General features: G+C 36.4%; 1 protein-coding gene across 2 annotated transcripts in view; it reads left to right on the top strand.

The window, feature by feature from the left end:
* TTC29 (tetratricopeptide repeat domain 29) overlaps positions 1-21,883 on the top strand; it is a 538,084-nt gene that overhangs the window by 381,053 nt on the left and 135,148 nt on the right. For both annotated transcript variants that reach the window (XM_081077081.1, XM_081077080.1), the window contains 2 exons: positions 8,443-8,666; positions 13,614-13,799. In XM_081077081.1, coding sequence (XP_080933207.1) covers positions 8,443-8,666; positions 13,614-13,799 — 410 coding nt within the window. The remainder of the gene's footprint in view (positions 1-8,442; positions 8,667-13,613; positions 13,800-21,883) is intronic.

Raw genomic sequence — 21,883 nt, 5'->3', positions numbered from 1 at the left:
AAAAATTTGGAGAGCAATCACAGAATTATGTTTCAAAAAACAGAGTGACTATTATATTGCATGGAGTTTTATATAAGTTTTTTAAATACTTAGACAAAAATAATTGAGTTGGTGAGCTAACGTGATGATGCTTACATATGTTTGCAGTCCATTGTTTGTAATCACATAGTATGAAGCTTAGTTTATTTTTCTCTTTTTCTTACGTTTATTATCATTATATTAGGATGCAGAATATAACATAATTATATTATTCAGATTTCTTTTATATTATTATAACTCAATCCAAAAACTAAAATGATTTCCTGGCTTTATTTTTCAATGTATATTTAATGGATTAAATAACAATATAATCAATGTAAATTGGTTATATAATTATGTTTTCCTATAGTGGAAACTTATAGTGTAAATTGAAAGAGAAGAACAAGAATTCATATGATTGCCTCATTTAGCCAAAGGTGTTTGGACTCAAATGTGGTACTTCTGGCTGGAAAATACATCCACTGAAAATTTTTCTTAAACACTGACATTTATTTCACACCTTTCCATGTATGATCTTTGACTTAAAACATGTTGTAAATATGTTTGAATTTCTCAAGGGAGTTTGTAAGAGATAAGACTGTGTTATAAACATTATATGTGTAATTAGCCTCATAACAAGCATTCTTCTAATGCTTTTTCACTAAACTTCTAAAAACTTTTTTTTTTAATGTGGTTAAATTTGAGATGTTTCAGTAAAGAAAATCTTTCAGTGCAGAAAATATGTGTGACAGCTACATGGGAAAGTATTTTAGTAATACTTGATATTGATTGATGAGTAGTTTATTCATTTCTGATTGGTGACAATCACTGTACTTCAGATATTTGATTGAATAGGAATCACTTGAATAAATCATTTTTAACAGGGTATGCATATTTAAAAACTGTCTTTATGTTAAGGGAATTATTTAAAGCTATTATAAGAATTGTAGTCTATCTACTAAATAACCATGGCTTTCCTCTAATATAGAGTAACAATCACCAGCAAAAATTCTGTTTGACTGATTACTATTTATTGAGCTCACAAATGTTACTGCGTTTTTGCTAAGTATCAGTTTAACATAATTAATCTGAGAGTTCCATTCTACAAGAATATTCCATATATCCTAAAATCAAATTACCCATGTGAAGTGAATTCTTATTGTGCTATTGAGCAAAGTCTTTGTTGATGAAATTTTTTAATTTGTTTTTTGTTGAAAGAATGATATTAGTAATAGTCTCATTTACAAAATACTATGTGGTAAACTTCCTTAATTATTATTCTTCAATTAAAAAAAAGGATTAAATGTTGGTTTGGATTAAGTAGTTTTTTCCAAATGGCATTTTTCAATTTGTGTATATACCTTTAAAATGTTGAAAGTCTGATTATGCTTTCTAACTTCGATTATTAACAGATGAAAATTTGTAATTTCCAAAAATACAGAGCAATACTTGTATAGTAACAGCATTCTCTAAAGATTCAAATTTAGTAAATTTCTAATTGTTCGAAAAATCACAAAAAAATTCTATTCCATAACCTCTTAGGGAGCAGACTTTATCTGTCTAACTATCTATCTATCTATCTATCTATCTATCTATTTATTTAAGTTATCCAATAAGCCCAGCTATCTAAAATGAATCTAAATCTAAACTGACACCAAAATGCTGCTACATTAATATGTATGTTCTGATTTGCAGATAACATTTTTATGTTTAGTTTTTGCTTACACAATTAAAAGTGATATCATTTATTTGGGCAGTGATTATAATGAAATTATAATGAAACAGTATAAACTAATACATGCACTAGTGATGTTTTTTTTTTTGAAATGAAGTAAAATGTTACATATTTTAATCTTTATTATGAGGGTTTTAGATAAAATTATAGCAATATATAAAGTATATTATGGCATAATATAAGTATACCACAATGGATATACCTTCAAAAGCATTTTTTCTCACAAATATGATTAATAAATTCCATAAAGAAAATGGAGATTATGTTATAAGGGCTGTGATATTAAAACCCCTATTACATGATTAGTCATAACAACAATAATATTATAAAAGTTATTTTGTTTATTGAAGTATATGTCAAAACTATACGTACTCTGCAGTGATTGAATTATGTTCATTATATGTTCATTTTTCTTTAAGGAGTTTCTCATAAGTGTTTAGGAGAAATGAATAACAATGTTCATTTTAATGACTAATTCTAATTGTAATGACTAACTGTAATAAAGGATAGACTCTTTTGTTCCAAGTATAACAAATTCTACTTTTTCAGATATTAACGTCTAAATAGTTAAATTTAAAGTCATTTAGAAAATAAGTAGTGATTATCAGTTACTTACAAGTATGATTAGTGGATATACTGAGATGCAAAATGAATTTGTTTTACAGAAACTATCATAAATTTAAAAGTGCTTTTTATATACATTTAATTTGGATTAATGAAATGCCTCATTAAATGTGACTATTTAATCTCTAAAATATATTTCGAGTTTTTCCAAACATGAGAACTGAATAGTTTGGAAACTGTTTAATCTGTGATATATGCCACCTGCCCTATTTACATTTTTAAGAGTTGAGTGTTTGTTAACTGATCTCTTAGACAGCTACATGTTTTGCTGTAACCAGATGGATGAGATAGAATACCATGCATAACTTTACATTTATCTTCTTTGAGTGTCACCTTATTTGCATATCAATTAAAAGAATATCTGTATTAAGATGGATAATGAAAGTTATCAAATTTACATGATGTGACTGCAGTTTGCTAAATTTCCAGTAGATGCCCCCAGAGACCAGTCAACTCATTGGAAATCCTTTAAATTTAAAGGGACTTTTTTATGTTGAAACTTTTTCTCTTACTATATTTTTGAAGTACATGAAAAATAAAAAAATGAAAGTCCTAAAAAGCTGAACTCCCCAATGGTTATTATACAAAAATATGTATGGGTGATAATAATGCAATTCTCAATCAGTATTTAAACTGACTAATCATTGTTAAAAACCTAAATGTGTAAAATTAAGAAAAATGTTTTCAGTTTTCATTGCAAAAGCATTCTGCATGCTTTTAAAGTAGTCATTTCAAACATAGTTGTTTTTTTTTTCTTTCTAACTTCTTTCTCTGTATATGCTAGAGAAATGCTGTATCATTGTTTTAGCTTTTTTCGGGAAAATTATCCTTTCCACAGAAAACTACAAAACATAACCAAATAACTTGTATGATTTTTATCAGTGTGTGTGTATGTGTGTGTGTGTGTGTGTGTGTGTGTGTGTGTGACAAGAATTGTATTTTTCACCCCATTCTTTCATACATAATATCTACACTGAAAAGTATGGGTAAGAATAGTGACTCACTTTTTTTCCCATAGAAATTATATTAACTGAATCTATTTAAGTATTAATTTAAGAGTCAATGTAATTATCCCGTAGGTGATTCCAATAACATTTATCCCTACAATATGAATGTAAGACTGTTGTAACTGACACATAGATAACCCACTAGTGACTTATAAATATTAATTTAATGGAGTAAAAGTATTATCCTGACTTTTGATTAGATATTACATATCTTTTGAGTTTATCTTTGTCAGATTAAATAAAAATTTTATGATCTTGTTTTAAAATATGGTTTTTTATTGAATTGCTTTCAAAATATTTTACTGAATGTGAAGCTTGACCTTGATATAGTATTTCAGTGTGTGCTATGAAAAACTATGGTAAATGTATTAATTATACATTAGAATAGCTGATAATGCATTTTGATTTTCAAAGTCCATCTAATAACTAATATAAATACCTGTAAATTCAGAGAGTATAAAACAAGTTGTCATATATATTTATTTCATTTTTTCATGTTTTCATATTTGCAGAAGTGTGTGTTTTCATCATTTTATATGTTTGTGTCTCTGTGTTTTCCCTGCCAGACTTTAAATGCTTGAGTAGGAATTCTGTCTATTTACTTGGCATTGCACGGATGCTACTGGATACCTGCTGCCTCATTTCAAGGCAGGGGATTCTCTAGGAGAGTCAGAATAATACCAATCTTTTCCCCCAATCAAACATAAACATGAATTAGCATAGACTAAAAACAACGGCTTTCAAATTGTAGTTGTCCAGTTGTGTCAAATTCCTAAAATGATCAATGCAAATAAACAGGCAATTGTGCGGAGGAGGAGAAGGAGAACAAAAAAATCAAGCATATTTGATAGGAGACAATGTGGTAAAGTGGAAAAATTCAGTATTTGCAGTCTGAGAAACCTGGGTGCGAATTCCAACTTGGCCATTTGTTAGTTTATATGGCTTTGGACAAGTCACAACCTCACCGAAGACAGTTTTGGGTTTTTTCTTTGCTTTTTCTCACCTGTAAAAATGGAAGTAGTCCTTTGTAGAATTAGTGTGTGAGTTAGAAATGATGTCTACAGAGTGTCTTGACGCATTGTAGGTGCTCTATAAATAGCAGCTACTCAAAATGGTTTAAGGCAAATTTAAAATCATATAACATCTCCATGGCTGTTTAACAGAAAGCTCCCCATTTCCCAGCATCTCCACATATTCAACTGCTATGGATGTATGTCAAATTGTTCAATTTTACTTTCTATCAGTCTATAGACTTTTTTTTTCAATCTTAGAATTTTTTAGAGACATTTTTATTTAAATTCAGAATACTTACACATAATCTCCACTGAATAATGCCTTTGAATAGTAATAAAAAGCCATATGAAATGCATGACTGCTTAATCTTATTCTTACATCCATTATTCTCCAGCTTCATCCCTTAGCCCAGGGCAGCCTCTGGTATCTGCAGTGGCAAAGATCTTCTTTAGGATATAGATTTATAGATGTCCAGAATATCCATGAATGTCACAACTTCTGCTTCTATGAATGTCATCTTTTCTGTTAGGAGAAGTCTTCTCAAAGTCCGTATTATCAAATCTCTCCATATATTTTACCAGAAATTTCAGTTTTGACCTGGTAAAGTGACTTCAGGTCAAGGAGATTTTTTTTCTTTTCCTGATATTTAGAAAGAACATATTTTAATTTAGACTAATATTTGTTTTAATATGTAAATGAAACCAAAGACTAATAACTTTGTATCCACATGAAATAAATAATGAATTTGCATTCTGTTTATATTTCTATTTGTGTTTTTAAATAATTCCTTTCCATAAAGTGAGTGAACTTTGGTTGTGGTTCTCTTTTATGAAATATAAAACCTGAGAAATCCAAATATAATATAATGGTGGAAATTGGCATACATCTTTATTTTCAGAGAGCCAGTTCATTCTAATAAATGAAAATTATTCTAGTTAAAAGAAATAATTTGCATTAACTGTAAAGATTTAATTAGGAACCTGTTTTACAAATCACCATAATTGTTCTATCTTGATATTAAATATTAGTAATGAGACTTAAACAATGACATACACATTTACATGTGTGTGCACAACATGAATATAAAATAGAGGTGATATCACCATACTAACACATGCATTTTAAAATATGATTCTATTTGAAATCTCTTTTGCAAAGAATGGTCTTTTTTAATGTAGCAGAAATTTTTAAAATTGATATTAGTTATACGTATATCATGGACATTTTGAGGCTGAAAGATGTCTTGGAAACAATTTTAGTTCAGTACCTTCCAAATCAGTTCATATTCTTTGGTCAGAGGCAGCAGAAACTGATTCTGACTAAATAAAGTGGAAATGATTTTATTGGAAGAGTATTAGGGAACTAGCTGAATTTGGGGGAGAAGGGGCTCAGAAGAAAAGGACAAGACACGTGACCCTTGAATGGATCTAGGTAGCAAGAAGTACTTGAGACTCTCGTCAGGATGTCACTGCCAGGTTGCTTGAGTTCCAACAACCTTCTACACTTTTGTGTTTCTTGCCTTAATATTCAAAAACCTGGGAGAGAGGCCGGTGGCTTAATTTGGATCACTGACCCACCCTTTGACTAAAAAGCCTTTGAAATTAAGTCCAACCAAGAGGACATGCAATGTGGGACCGGCCATTTCCAAAAGTGCTTTTCAGTGCTGCCATCTGTGAAAGTGGAACTAGATGCTGAGCAGACCAAATCCAACCGAAACAGCCTCTTCTTCCAGGGGAGGGAAATAAGGCTCAGAGAGGGATTTTCTGTATTTCTGTACTAGTTGGCATTAGAATTGAGATGGCCTCCTCACTAGTGTTTATTTTTATCGTTTACAGTCCATGTTCTAATTTTTATTCATAATATTCTTTATTTGTGCTCCAGAATGCTTTCTTCATTCACAGCAAAACATGCTGGCAGCTAAGGCATAAACATTCAAAGGTGGCAGTGCTTGTTTGAAACAAGGCTGAACTTCCAGCCTCTTGTCTTCTCAGCCCTCCTACACTACCCCCCAAAAGTGCCTTTTGGGGGTACCACTTGGATGTCCCTTCAGGCTCCTCAACTCAAGTTATCTGAACCCAAACTCATTATCTTTCCCCAGAACTGTTCATCCTTTTGTGTTCCCCTCTTTAGCAAATTAACAATTACTCACTCCAAAAACCTTGTTGTCATCCTAGTTCCTCCCTTTCCATGACCCCCAACATCCACTCATTCACCAAGTTATCAATATTTGTATTTGCTAACTACATGTTGAATCCACCTACTTCTATTTATCCCTCTCCTGTGCTTCAGTTCCATTGTGTGTCATTCAAATTTCACTGGGCCTCCTGCCCAGTTTGGTCTGGCCCCCGCGAGAGAGAGTGGAAGTGTGTCAGCATTTATGTCCAGATCTTGACCTATGACCTTGTGGTAGACACTGAACTTGCCTATCCTACTTTATAAAAAAAAAAAAAAAAAATTTCTCTCTCACCAGCCCCTCCTTATCACTCTTTATATATTTCCTTCTACACCCAAGCTGATACATTGAGTAAGAAATTCTTGGCGGGTGGGGCCTGGGCAGTTTTGTTTTGTTTGTGTTTTGAACTGGAGGAGTTGAGAACCAGTGGTGCAGGACTTCACATTTCCCAGATCATTTTCACATTCCTAACTTTGGTTCTTAGAAGAGAATGCTGTGGTGTAGGTAGGACTTACATTAATACACACGCTTCACAGATGAGATGAAAGGAGGTCCAGGGAGATTTCCTAGAACTGGGAGTTCTGACCCCGACCTCTGGCGTTCTGACTAATTCTAGGCCCTTCCCACTCCATGCTGACATTTGTACTGCAAGCAGTATCACATCGTATCAGTTGTGCAAAATATTTGTCTCCTATTTTTTAGAAATAGAATGTAAAATAATTAATATACAGCTACATTTGACTTCTAATTGCTCATTTAGTGGAATAATAGCCACCGTACAGCTGTTACCCCCTAACCTGATTTCCTGTGGCAATTTTCATCTTCTAAAATTATTTATTATTTGTTTACATACCTGCAGTTGTGTTCTCCCACTAAAATACAGACTTTACAAGGGCATTGAAACTATTTGACCTAGAACATTACCTGGCACTTAGCAAGAAACTCAAATAGTCATTTGTTGAATAAGTGGAACATACATTAGTTACTTTATCTTCTTGCATATGATTTGTTATTCAGTCAGCAATGGAATATTAATCTAAAAAATCACTAATCCTAACTGAAAATAATTGTAAAATGCATTTAGTAATAAATTTCTATAAATATATTCTAATGAATGAATGAATGAACCTCCATAACATACAGTGAAGCCATTTAATATACTCGTAGAGTGCATTGTTTTGATGTTAGTGAGATGTTTGATTTTTGCTTGGCTTATTGGTTGTTTCGTTTCGTTTTGTTTTGTTGAGAGGCTAGTATGTCAATTATTTTTGGATGTCGTCAGTTGCTATGGTCTGAATGTTTGGATCCCCCAAAATTTCTATGTTGAAATCAGGGAAAGCCCTCATGAATGGGATTAGTACCTTTTAAAGGGGCTCCAGAGCGCCCCTTCCACTGTGTGAGGACTCAGTTAGAAGGTGCCAGCTGTGAACCGGGAAGTGGGCCCTCACCAAAAGGTTACCACACTAACACCTTGATCTTGAACTTCTAGCCTCCAGAACTGTGTGCAATAAATTTCTTTTGTTTATAAGCTACTCAGTTGGCAATATTTTGTTACAGCATCCCGAGGAGACTAAGACATCAGTCAGATGGTTTATTTGTCCTTACCAAAGGGAGTTCAGCTCTGGAACTGATACATTTCTAATGTCATTTCATTAAAATTACTGTATTTAGATAGCTCCTGGCATCTTTCATTAAACTAAAGTTGTTCCGTTATAAAATTTTGAGGTAAAGATAGTGTTTTCAGTGCTTTCACTGAGGAAAAAAAAAAAAAAAACCAACATGATTCAATCTTTAATTATTATAAGATAAAAACACTACACTGATTTCCAGGATTAAAACAACGCTTTGAGTGTTCTGATTCTTATTCCCAGTTACCGGAACTCGTACAAGAAGACCATCTGTGTGGACATGCTGCAAAATGGTTATCACAAGGCCTTTACTGAGCTCTTCTCGCTGATGGAAAAGTGGGATGCCCTGAGGGAGGCTGCGAGGGTCCGCTCCATCTTCTGGTTGCAGAGACCCCTGGAGGAGCAGCCTGATAAACTGGATCACTTCTACTACTACCTGACCAGGGCCGAGGTGGCTGAAAGGAAAGGTAAGTGGGGGGATTGGAGGCAGCGGCACTGCAGGATCCAGAGCAGCGAGTGCCTGAGGGAAAGTTCCAAATTGTTTCCTGTATGAATTTGAAACATGAAGAAAACTTAGTTCAATGTAGTCAACGAAGCATCTTTCTGGAATGAATGTTAAGGAACACTGAATCACAAGGTTGCCCCAGACACAAGAGAATCCTGGTGATATCATTCTCAACCAGGGAAGACAATAAAGGGAGCCTAACAACAGCTCCTGAACTTTCCAATATATCAAAATCTTCCATATCATTGGTTATAAATCTTTCCGTAGTTTTTCTTCATATATAATCTAAATACTGACTTGTACTGAGGACGTACTTTCAAGAGTACTATAACTTGAAAATCATACTGATTTTCCAGTATTTATATATTGGAATTTGAAGGGTTTATCAACAAGTCCTACAGATTTCAATCAGAGAATTTTTATTAGTGAATTGTGAGAAGACATGAAAAGCCTGCAATGCACAATTATGAATACAATTGTTAACTTTATTCCATTACGTCATTTCTGGCAAATTTTTTGAATCCTAAACTTTTCCAGAAAGTCAATATGTTTCAAATATTGAAGAAAATATTTTCATCTCTACTATAATCATACTGATATTGTTGTCATGAGTACTTCTTAGTTACATATTAGAAATTTGTCATTTTATATAATCAAAGAAAGAAAAGAAATCCTAGAATTTGACGTATAAATTTCATGTTCTAAATTGTTATTTTCTTCAACTTTCCGCATGAAAATACAATGGGAGTCAAAAAGAAAAGCCCAGGCCCCAGTATGACAATGTGAATATTTTAGACCTTTCTATGGGAAAATAGCGTGGTAGGCAACTTTTTGTTACCTAACGCTATAATGTGTGGAAAATTGACGAGGACATGAAACAGCACCAGAAGGGTAGCAGGAGTCTTCCAGCCTCTATAGTAGAGTCAGGACATATTTCCCACCAGGTTGTGGCCTGACTTACAAATAAGAGATATACAAAAATCCTAACACCACCACCATAGGTGAAATAGGGTGTGTGTGTGTGTGTGTGTGTGTGTGTGTGTGTGTGTGTGTGTAGATAGGTGATATTTGTATTATGAAAAGTATTTAACTGCAGGATTGACTTTAAAAACACAACTCTTTGGTGAATTTTAAATTGGGATTTACGTATAATTTCTCAGCAAATTGACTGTTATAAATGAAAAATACTATTGTAAAAAAGCAATATTGTAGTATCAGTATTTCAAAGTGTTATTTACACTGAAAATAGAATTGATCAAGAGAAAATTTGCCCAGTAGTCATTTTTTTCAAGTTGAATCATCATAGTCACTAAACGTTTTAAATAGAGACTTTGAGTAGAATAAACATGAGCCAAATGCATCACTTGTCATAAATGTCATAAGTATGAGAAACTTGCATTTTGCAATTATAAACCAAAATGCTGAATAGTCTATTTTAAGGTAGAAAACATTTTAATTTATAATCTTTTATTAAAGAAAGGTAACTATACATATAAATAAAAATGTTTCTGTAATTCTCCAAATCAACAAAGTACAAATTTTATAATAGCCAATGTCTTATACATGTGATATAATTAATGAAAATAAATACTTTCTTTACTGAGTGGGTCTCTTATATTCATGGGAACCAAGGCTGCATTTGTTAGATGGAACTAAATTACCTCTTGCTCAAAATAACTCTTCAACAGTGTTATCTCCTTTAAAATGCAGTGGCCTTTGCCTATTTGAAATATAGAAAATTAAAATTATTGCAAAATTAGTATTATTGGAAATACTTCAATTGAAGGACATGTAAATATTTGTATGTTCTTTTTAAAAATTCGTGTACTTTTTCCCCCCACATTTAACACATGAACTTTATTGGGGGAAATTGTGATTTGAGTAAAGAATGTCCCAGAAAATGGGATATGGGCTATGCACATCCACAATTACTGACTTGAATTAATCCTAAATCTTAAAACACACACACACACACACACACACACACACACACACACACTTCATCTAGAATAATAAAATCTGTTAATAGTGTCTCAAGATTCTATCCCATAAGGTTATGAGATCTGAGACAATTATCTTGTAGTAGCATATCTCTGAGCATTCTCATTGCTTCTCATTGGAAATACCATCACTCTAAGGTTACCATGAAGTTCATTTAATCAAAGCTATGGCACTAAGAATAGTCGTCTCGGGTCAGTTCTGTCTCTTGAGACTTACAGAGCAGGAACCTAGTGTTATTTAAATTATTGTACAAAACATCATTTTCTGTTATATGTTATATAGCAAAGAAGTGTTTAAAGTAAACCAGTCATTTCTTTTTTTAAAATTATTTTCCATTTGTTGAAGCGTTTCTTTGTCCCTGATCATGTTTCTTATATTATCCATTGTTGTGATTCATCTCTGTACCACCTGTAATATTATGATTATGGCCTTCTGCCCCATGCGGCTAGGGAAGAGACGACAGTAGTGATAATGGGTAACCGAATCAATAGGTAATTCAAACATTATTTACACTTGACTTTAAATTATTGTCAAGGGTTAAGCAGCAAATTTTTTCTGGTAACATTTATTTAAGATATCCAAAGTATATTCTACTCAAGAAGAGTCCCACAGGATGTTTATAAGTTTCATGTAAAGCAAAACAGAAGTAATTGTCTGGTAAAATAAGTTTGAAAAGCACCATGTGAATTCGTATTAATGTTAAGCAGGCTGGTTTATTGTAGGACTTCTCAGAGCCTTTAACCTGTCAATCTATAGTGTGTGGTTCACTGAAAGAGGAAAATTAGCAAGAGGATTTCCTAGATTTATTTTTTATGGAATCTCCTCTTTAGCTTAATGAATACCGATCTAAATAATAAACCAGCAATAAAATTGGTTTTATCTTATAAGCATACTTGCTGACAATAAGGACGTGGTAAGAAGGCATTAAAGGTTGCTTGCAATGTAAAAGGATATGGCCATGTAGTTGGACTGTACAAAGATTAAAAACTTGAATACATTCCTTTATACTTTGCACTCAGAAAAATACTCTAATTTTCCGTAGGAAAAATATAGCTTAGCTGACAAATAGTCTTTAAGTATGGACTCTTGATAGCTTATAAAACTCATTCTAAACAAACCAGAACAACTTTGTTTATGAAATGTTGGAATGTTTTTTCTATTAAGGTGTAATTACTGAAAACCTTATTTCAGCATTATATATATTTTTAAAAGCTTTTTATATAACTTTCTTGAAATGGAAGATATGAAGTATTTTACTTTTTTACTTACAGGCTTTAAAAATAACTCTAATCACTAAATATGACAAAGAACATAAAATATTACAAAATAGACTTGAATGCTCTATTCCGATTAGGTATAAGGTTCAGAATGGCAAGACAAAGCATAGGAGAAGTCAGTTCGGAGATGACAGTATTTGTTTTTTTAAGTAAATAACTCAGGATATGCTCCACTTTTCACCTAAGCTGAAATAGCCATCAAAAGCAGTGGCTTGTCAGAATCCTCAACTCTTTCAAATATAGGGAGACAGGGAGACCTTTTGTTTGTTTGTTTTGCTTTAATTTTTAGTTATAAAATCTGGTTTGAGATAAATCTTAATTTCCTATGGAATTATGGCACAGTATATGTAAAGGAATGAGTTAGGTTTTAGAAATTTCTTTTGAAACATTGGAGTGACTTATGTACCATTCTTGAAAGTTACCCTTTGTTATCGTCAGCCTAATTTCAATTTTTCTAAGCTTTTTTATTTTAATCTTATAAGAGTGCTAGGGGGCAATGGGTAAATATTTTTCGTAGTTGTAATCCTTTCAGGACTATATGGGTTGACTCTTCTGATAGTAGTGAACAATTAGTATCAGTGAATAATAATGATTGTTATTTTTTAAATCCTTGGAAAGGTAATCCAGAGGCTACCTCGTATTAACAACTGTGCTTTCAGCACAAATGCAAAAAGACCTAAAGGTTGTGAATTTGTTCATATTCACCAATAGAGTGGAGTTTATATGACTGAGGCACAATTTATTAATGCATATACATTTTCGTCCAAGTTTATGATTGCTTCCAGTAGATTTTATGACTGATTTACAATGTATTAATATACTTTTTAAAGTACAAATAGGTTACATGACACATTAGCGGGAAAAAGGGGTTTAATAAACTAACAACTGATAAACTAGTAATTGTCTGAGAAGGATGACTAGTGTTAATGCATTTACAGCAGAAAAAGATACTCATAGAACACAGCAGCACAGAAATTCACTCTCCTAACATTGCTAGTAACTTTTATTGCTGGTAACATTGCTAGAAAGTGTATGGAACCTATTAGGTCATCCTGATGACCATTTCTTATAAGCCTCTCGGTTGTTCATAAGCCTCATCATTTCTTATGAGCCTCATCATTGTTTTCTCTTCTGAGTAAGAACACCTTGCTATTTTCATATTCTATCTGCTTACTTCATTTCCGTTATCTTTTTTTTCCCAAAGTTAAGAAGCATTGCTTTCTCTGGAATCTCTAAATACTTTTTAAAGCTTCATTGGGAAGAGTATTTGATGATTCCACATACTCATTTCTTCCGAAAGAACTGAGCACATTGCTAGTAGATATTATCTTGTCTTTTGTCTTATCTAAAGTCTAGTGTTTCAACCAAAGAGTATGTCAATTTCTAATATGTTCTCATTTTTTGGAAAGATTATTTTTGATGCTTTTCTCACATGCACATCTGTAATTAATATAACTACTTTAATAGTTAAAATACATTAATTTAATTTTTGCATTCCAATTTTTAAAATAGCTACTCATGCTTTTAAGGAAAAATAGAAAATAAATATCACTGTATCGGTTTGCCATTTGAAGGCATGTGTCACGAGACTTTTTTCTAATGTAGTTTATGATGTTTTTCTCTCTTTAAAGAATTCTTTGAAGACGTCTATAATAACTTGTATGCTCTGGCCTGTTACTTCAATCATTCTGAAGACAAGTGGGTAAGGAACCACTTCTATGAACGATGTTTCCAGATTGCTCAACTGATCAAAGTGGATGGTGGGAAGAAAGAAGCCGAGGCACGTGGGCACATGGGACTTCTCTTCGAGGAGGAAGGTGAGTGGCCATTTGCCAGGCTGCCTTGCTTTGGAAGATCCAGGGCCCAGGCAACCAGAAAGCACACAGGGCTGAGAAAAAAACCCGAGGCTTTAGTATAAAAATGTAAGTTACTGAGATTTAGAAGCAAAGGCGTGTTCCTTTAGTGGTGCTTGCTGACTTCCCTCTGCCCTAGCACTCAGCCTAGAGTTCCTGGCAGCAGCATCACAGAGAGAAAGCCAGCCCTCCACACACATCTTTCATCCACATGTGAGGTCAGACAATTAAATTTGCCAACTTGCTGCCACGATGTTGCTAACTTCTTTTGGATATCAGAAGGATTATTCATTATGAATTTGTACCAACTGGACAAACAGTTAATCAAGTGCTGAAAAGGCTGAGTGAAAAAGTTAGACGACCTGAACTTTTCACCAACAACTCATGACTCTCGTGTCATGATACTGCACCAGCTCACATAACACTGTCGGGGAGTTTTTAGCCAGTAAACAAATAACTGTATTGGAGCACCCTCCCTACTCACCTGATTTGGCCCCCAATGACTTCTGTATTTACTCAAAGATAAAGGAAAAGATAAAGGAAATATTGAAAGAAGACATTTTGATGACACTCAGGACATCAAGGGTAATATGACGACAGCTCTGATGGCCATTCTAGAAAAAGAGTTCCAAAATTGCTTTGAAGGGTGGACTAGGCACTGGCATCGGTGCATAGCTTCCCAAGGAGAGTACTTCGAAGGTGACCGTAGTGATATTCAGCAATGAGGTATGTAGTACATTTTCTAGGATAAGTTGGCAAACTTGATTGTTAGACCTTCATACATGCCGCACCATTTTGAGTTGTTTTTCCTTTCTTACAACCCTCTTTGTTCATTTGAACTTGATTTATCAAGTACAAAAATGGGAAAAAGGAAAAGTAAGCTTTGTGATTTTCCTAGGGCTCTATGTCCCCTACATCAAAACCAAAAAATATCTAACTCAGATATCACTCTATCATGATTTTATGATAATTTCTGAAGGACATATTCTTTTCAAAATAGCTTTATTCTGAAAGGAAAACAGACGGCTCTGATAAGAATTTCTGTGACAGACGTACCATATTAGAGCAGTGCTACTCAAAGTCTTGTCCTCAGCCCAGGCTGAAAACTGTCACTGGTCTGGACAATACAGAAATTGAGAGTAAACAGAAATATTTATAGCAATTTGATAGAGTAATTTTATAGCTGTTGAATATAATAGTACTAAATTAGGCCTTGTATTTTGTTAAATAAATAAATAAATAACTTCCTAATAATAATGTCATCTTAAGACAAGCCAAAGCCAAAAAAACCCAAAAATAATCGTCAGACGCATATTTCATATGATGATTTAATAAGGATTGCAAGTAGAAATTTAAGAATCAAAATAATGCAAGTGGGTAAATAATAGTGGTAAATAATATGCAAAGAAAATATATGGGAAGATGAAAATATCATGAATAATCCTATTTCTTTTCTCAAAAAGCTGTCTCAATTTCCACAAAAGTTTTGACTTTGACAAAACAGTAAAATTAGAAAATGCTTATTATTTTGTGACTAGGATTGCATAGGTCTTTGAGAAAAGGGAAAAGGGAGGTTTCAGGAAGTTGCACCTTGTAATCTACAGCATGGTATGTGCTAGAACACGGCAGATGGCCAGGGTCATCTTGAATGATGGATACAGGGAATAGCAGAAAAGTTCAGAAAATTCAGAGAAGTGAGAGGTCATACAGATTAGTCAAGGAAAGCATGAAGGAATCAGTAGAGACAGGTGAAAGGCTGCAAACATGGGTGTAATTTAGGCAGCTAATGAAACAGGAATATATTCTGTAAGAGGGAACTACACATACTACTAACGGATTAGAGGAAGTGATAAGAGGAGCAAACTGTTTAAAGCGGAAAATGTATTTCTGAGCGGTGATGGGAACTAAGGAAGGGCGCAAAGACAAAATAAGGACATGCCAGCATTCAGAGTTTGGGCTTAAGATTCTGTACATCCAGGATATGGAAAAGAATGTGCTATAAGCCTGGCTGTTATGCACCCTGTGGGAGAAGGAAAAAGGGGTAGGGGGAATGTTTAAGAATCTGCTGTACTAACTTAGCCCTGAAGGAACCATCGGAAAGTATTTAAGACAATGTATTTAAACTTTCCATTGCTGTCTGATTTACAACATCTCAAAATAGGGGATTAATATAAATATATTAAACAGCATCTTTGCAACAGCGTTCTGTGCAGTCATGAAATTATAAATTAGAGCAAAATTCCTTGATTCATTCATTCAACAAATATTTGTTTCGAACCTAGTTCCAGGGGATAAAACAGTGAACAAGATCGACAAAATCCTTGCCATCATGGCACTTACATTCTGCTGGGAAAAACGGGCCTCAACCACCAATACTAATGTAATATATTAAGGAGTGGTAAGTGCTATGATGAAAAATAAAACAGGGCAAAGAGATAGACAGTGGTTGCTACTTTGCATAAGGTGCTCTTCTGTGAGAAGCTGAGACATGAATGAAGTATGGGAGTGAGCTTTGTGAAAATCTAGAGGAAGAGGTTCTACAGAGAGGACATTGTAAGTGCAAAGGCCCTGAGGCAGGTGCAGGCTGAGCATGACCAAAGACCAGCAAGGAGGCCAGTGTGTCTGCAGCTCAGTGAGGAAGCGGAAGGAAGGGAGCTAAGGTTAGACCAGGGATCACATAGGGGCTTGTAGGCCAAGGTGAGGACCTCAGATTTTCTTCTGCATTGTTTGGGAAACCCCAAATATGCATTGATTTGAAAAAAAATGCTCGTAATACATTAGTACAGAAATAAGATACAAAACACAAAGTAAAATACATTTATAAATATTTGGTATGTACCATACACCATGTTAACAGTGGTTATTTTTGAATGTGTGGCTCATAGGTGAGTATAAAATTATGGCTGAAGAGATATTACTACAATTTGAGAAGTGATGTTCTTAACTTTTAACCTATTATGAAAAGTAGAGTTTTATTTTTCGATTTGTAAAAATGGGATAAGTTCTTACTTAAAGTAAAATTCTTCCTTAAGCTTTAAAAAATTACTATTCCCATTTCACAGAGGGAAAATACTTTTTTCAAGCTTTTTAAAATTATCTTCATTTTATGGATGGGGAAACTAGGGCACAAAAAGGGTAAGCTGGTTAGTGGTAGAGGAGGTAATATGAACCAGTTAGCTAGCTTCAGAGCCTGTGTTAGTAGCTACTTTATGCAAGCAAAAAATTGCTTTGTATTTATGATGAACTAATTATGAAAACTCCTGAAAATTATATATTAAAATATAATTTAGCACTTTTTGTTCTTTACTATAGGAACCGCTCCCACACACCAATTGCATAAAATAAAAGTTGATTTTGTTTCATTTTTATAATTGAAGCCATCAAATTCTGTCACCTATGATAACAAATCAAATAAAACTGTTTATTACTGGTCCCAAAAAAGAAGTCACAAAAGAAATAAGAAACTGGAAAATAAAGGGCTGAAGAAGTAAGCACTACAGTGATGAAATTTAAGACTAGGCCCAGTGAGAGTCAGATAGCTATCATAGGTGAATTCTGAATTGTTCTAAAAAATTTATTTCTGATTTTTAATATTTGGTTTTATTTCCTAGAATTTTTTTATTGTGGTTTAAAAACTGCATAACAAAAGTTCCCATCTTAGCTATTTCTAAATGTACAGTTCAGTGGTGTTAAGTATATTCACATTGCCGTGTAGCCAGTCTCCAGAATGTTTTCATCTTGCAAAACTGAAACTCAGTATCCATTAAACAACATCTGATTTCTTTCTTCTAATTTTTTAAAAAAATATTTCAGTGTATTTCTACTGGTGAATGTATTCATTGTTTCATTCATTTATTCATTCATTCATTCATTCATTCATTCATTCATTCATTCATTTAACCGTTTAGTCATTCAGCAAGTATTGGAGGGCCCACTGACCCTGTGGTTAGTCACCATAGCACTATGCTTGCCCATATCATTTTAGTGGCTGAGAGTGAGGTCGGATTTGGGAAATGCGAGCAGTGTACGGCTACTCTGAGGGCAGATCTGTGACTTGCTTAGCTGTAGATGTCCCATCACGTAGCAGCATAAAATGCACCCTTATCCCATGGTAAATAGAATGTTTGGACTATGATTGTTTTTAAGTTCTTTTGTTTTGCTTTGCAGCTACTTTTTGTCAGATCTGAACTATTTGTCTATGCCTTAATCAGTTCATAGGCCCCAAGAACCATGCCTGTATTGCCTAATGGATAAAATGACTGAGTAGGTATTGATGAAAATTCTAGAGATTGCCTTTGAGTGTTTGGTGTACCAAGCAATGGAGAAAATTATCTGTGCAGCTTTTGTAATCTGAGGTAGAATTTTCATGAGGAGGGAAACTAGGACTCTCAAGAAATGTGCTAGAGTGGAACGGGCGCTCACCTGGCTGTAGGGTTCCCCCCGAGGTGATGGTGGTGCAGCTTCCGCATATCTGATCTGATTGGTCTAGACAAGCTACTGGAGGCCCCACAGCAACAGCTAGGCGGCAGCTGTGCTTGGGGACAGGTGGCAGCATCCTGATTTCAGGGGTGCCCATTCAGGTTAAAGCAGGATACCAGCCGGCAGATGGCAAAAGGCAGGTTGTCAGGGCCCAAAAAGCAGGCTGTAGTCCAGGGCACGGCTCCAGCACCCTCAGGGAACTAACTATAGAGCAAATGAACCTGAGCAGAAGCCACAGTCACAGGGACCGGACACCTGGGTACAGTCCGGGCCAGTGTTCAGCCCACTGGCACATATGTGACCAGAGCCTGGCCAGACTCGACCACAGCAGACACTCACCCCCACTGATGCTCAAGATGGGCCCTTGTGTACAGTGTGGCCTGGATGCCAGTCACTCGAAGGCTGGCAGTCTCATTCCTCACGTCAAACATCTTGACCCGCTGGAGTAGCAGGCATGGAGTAGTCACGGACTGACAAACACTCGCAGCAAATCCATGTGGCTATATCTTCGGTCAGAATCGTGACCTATTTGTAAGGCTCTTATGCAAACAGGACAAAGGAGCAAAGAACAGTCACACCACGCTGTGGAACACGGAGAAAGCTCTCAGACACAGGAGTAGTTAGTAGGAGAGCTGCCTACTCATTCCGAGCAGCATACAGAGGAGTAGGAGCAGCAGGGCCAGCCGTCAGGCCCTGCGAGACACAGGGCTTTTTCAGACACGATGAGGGAAGCACCACCTCCCTCCCAGGTGTGAGATGGGACCAGGGCAGTAATAGAGCCTTAACTTCAGTCCTTTCCTGCCAGGTCAGAGCCCGTGGGTGGGTGCAGCACCAGCCCCTTCCTGGGCATGGTCAAGGGGCTGGGATTCATGCCTTACAGTTGCCACATTATTGGGGGCTGGTACACTCGAGCGGGGTTGACCACATCGGCATTCATCGTTGAGCAAATGCCAGCACCTGGCCCTCTGCCCTTTCCAGTGATTCAGAATCTGGGTCCAAACCTTCCTTTTAACCAAAGGAATGGACTTAGCACTGACAACTAGCTGGTTTTCACAGAGCCTGCAGAAAGCCAGTCTCTTATCGGGAAGGCGAGCCAGGAGGGATCCATAGGGGACAAGTTAACCTTTCATTTCTGTCTGCTTTTTTGTCTTGTCACTCCTCCCCAGTTTCAGTGGGTGGTTTGTAGGTATCGTCTGTCACTCTGTTAGCAACCTATTCTATTTCAACCCATGTAGGCTTGGAGTCTAGACTTGCCAGGGAGTGACCAGGAAATAAATGTTGGGTGACCGCCCCGGATGCTGCATGTTCACTGAAGACAGGCAGGGGAAGATCAATTTAAGATCAGCTTAGGAAGGGCATGGCATCGAGTTCAGAGAGCCATCCTCTGTGTCTTTAGCTCAGGGATTGAATAATGGCTAACTAACCCTGAGCTACAGCATTGGTCTCAATGACTGGGGAACTTCTGAAGAAAGTCATCCAGGTTGGCTTGCTCAGTTCAGGCCTTAAAATCATCACTGACATGGACAGATTCTAAATAGGGTGTCTTGGTTGTGGGCTGCCAGGGACAGGAAGGCACCAGCAGTAGGGTAGTGTTGTGTAGACACTCTGGAATGACTCTCAGTCACTCACTGGCCATCCTGATGACTGGTCATACCACCAACAGCCGATTCTCTTCACGCCACCGTTGGTCTTTAATCTATCTCCTGTCCTCTGACTTGCTTCCAGAAGGCCATGGTAGAGGTCTGGATGGACGCCCAGTTTGCTGGGACAACTGCCATGCTAGCAAGGTCATTGGTCGGCAGCTCTCACAGCAGGCCTGCTGGAGCAGCTCTGCTCTGAGAGAAGTCCCAGGAACAGGAGCAGGAGCAGGTGTGCTGGTCTCCCACTGGCCTTCCACTGGATGCTGTGTGTTAGGGAAGGACTGTCCAACTCCTGGTGTGATCGAGGGCCAGACACAATAGCAATACGACATGCCAGAGCCTTCAGCCCTGTCCTGCCCACTCAACATGCATGCTTTGAGATAGCACAGCCCCTCCCCGGCATGATTAGCAGAGGGGAAGAGGGAGAGGCATGGAAGCTCAGGTCTCTGCCTGTGGCTGCAGCCATGGGATAGAGCATACAAATAGCAAGATTTGCCACACAGGCATTCGTAGTTTGGGGAGTACCGCCTCTCCCCTATCGGGAGAGAGAGACTGGGGCCAAGCCTTTGCAATAGGTCAAGATTGATTTCCTTAAAAGCACTGAGCTTAACTGGGATCCTTGGACCTTTTTAGAGTCCATCTTGTTTTCTAGGAAACCAGCCTGCAGGGGTTCAGTGCTGGACAAGTTAACCCTTACCTCTTAAATCTTTAAGTTCTGCATAAAGAAGCTGTTAACATAAAAAGATCATGGACACAGAAGTCCTGTCCTTTAAGAGCAAGGACAAAACTAGGGACCATGAGCAAGACTCTAAGCTTCAAAAGGAGCTTTGCTCCCATGTTTTCAAGAGGTTTTCAAGAACTGATCAAAGTAGAACAGAACCAGCAAATAAGAGAGGATCAAATCTCAGTCCTGGAAGAACGCCTGCCAGGTACTGGAGTTGAGTGAGGTGCTGTTCCTACAACTGCCCCCCAACTGTAGGCAGAAGCAGGGGATTCTGTGAGCTCCACACCATCAGTGAACAGAGCCAGGGGCAGACAGTCCACTCTACTTGCCTTTAAATACTAGGACTAAGTAGGCTGCTCTTAATTGAGGGGTGCAGGAAATATAAGGAAAACAAAGCGTCCATCTAGAAACAGCTTTCCCAGTGACTGATTCAACTCCGCAAAGGCCAATCCCTGTGTAACGAGGGGGGTGCTACTTTCCGTGTTCATCAGTCTGGGCATTAGGCTCTTTGGAGGCACAGCCATAAACACAAGCTCTTCTTCTTTTACACATGAAGGCCTCCTGTAATGAAGCTTCTTAGGAGGCACCGCCTGATCCTCTGCCTGGTCTCCTCTCTGGCTCGACCTCAAACGTGCCAGGGACTTGGGCTCCCAGATGCGCCTCACCTGTCACTGTGCCTGTGATTCTAATTGTCTTTTTGCTTGGTGGGGTAAACCTTTGACACCCAGCCCATGTCTTGTCATGCAGTTACACGGGCTTCCCTGCCTTGCTTTGCTTCTCCAGTGTTGGTATTGATGGCTCTTAGTGACCACACTGCTAAGACAGGATAGGCGTCATATACATTGCTGGTACTTTTTGTTTCCTCATTATTTTTGTTTTTAATTAAAGTTTATTGGGGCGACAATTGTTAGTCAAGTTACATAGATTGCAGGTGTACAGTTCTGTAATACATTATCTATATCTCACATTGTGTGTTCACCACCCAGAGTCAGTTCTCTTTCCATCACCATATATTAGACCCGTTTACCCTCTTCTAGAGCCCTGCTCTCCCCGCCCCTCTTACCCTCTGGTAACTCCTAAACTATTCTATGTCTATGAGTCTATGTCTATGAGTTTTTATTCTTTCAGTTGTTTGTCTTGTTCTTTAGTTGTTTTTGGTATATATACCACATATCAATGAAATCATATAGTTCTCTACTTTTTCT

This window comes from Rhinolophus hipposideros, assembly GCF_964194185.1.
Source record: "Rhinolophus hipposideros genome assembly, chromosome: 16".
In the NCBI taxonomy this organism is placed as follows: domain Eukaryota; kingdom Metazoa; phylum Chordata; class Mammalia; order Chiroptera; family Rhinolophidae; genus Rhinolophus; species Rhinolophus hipposideros.
Note: the sequence above shows the minus strand (reverse complement) of the source record. Positions and strands in the feature narration are given on the sequence as shown.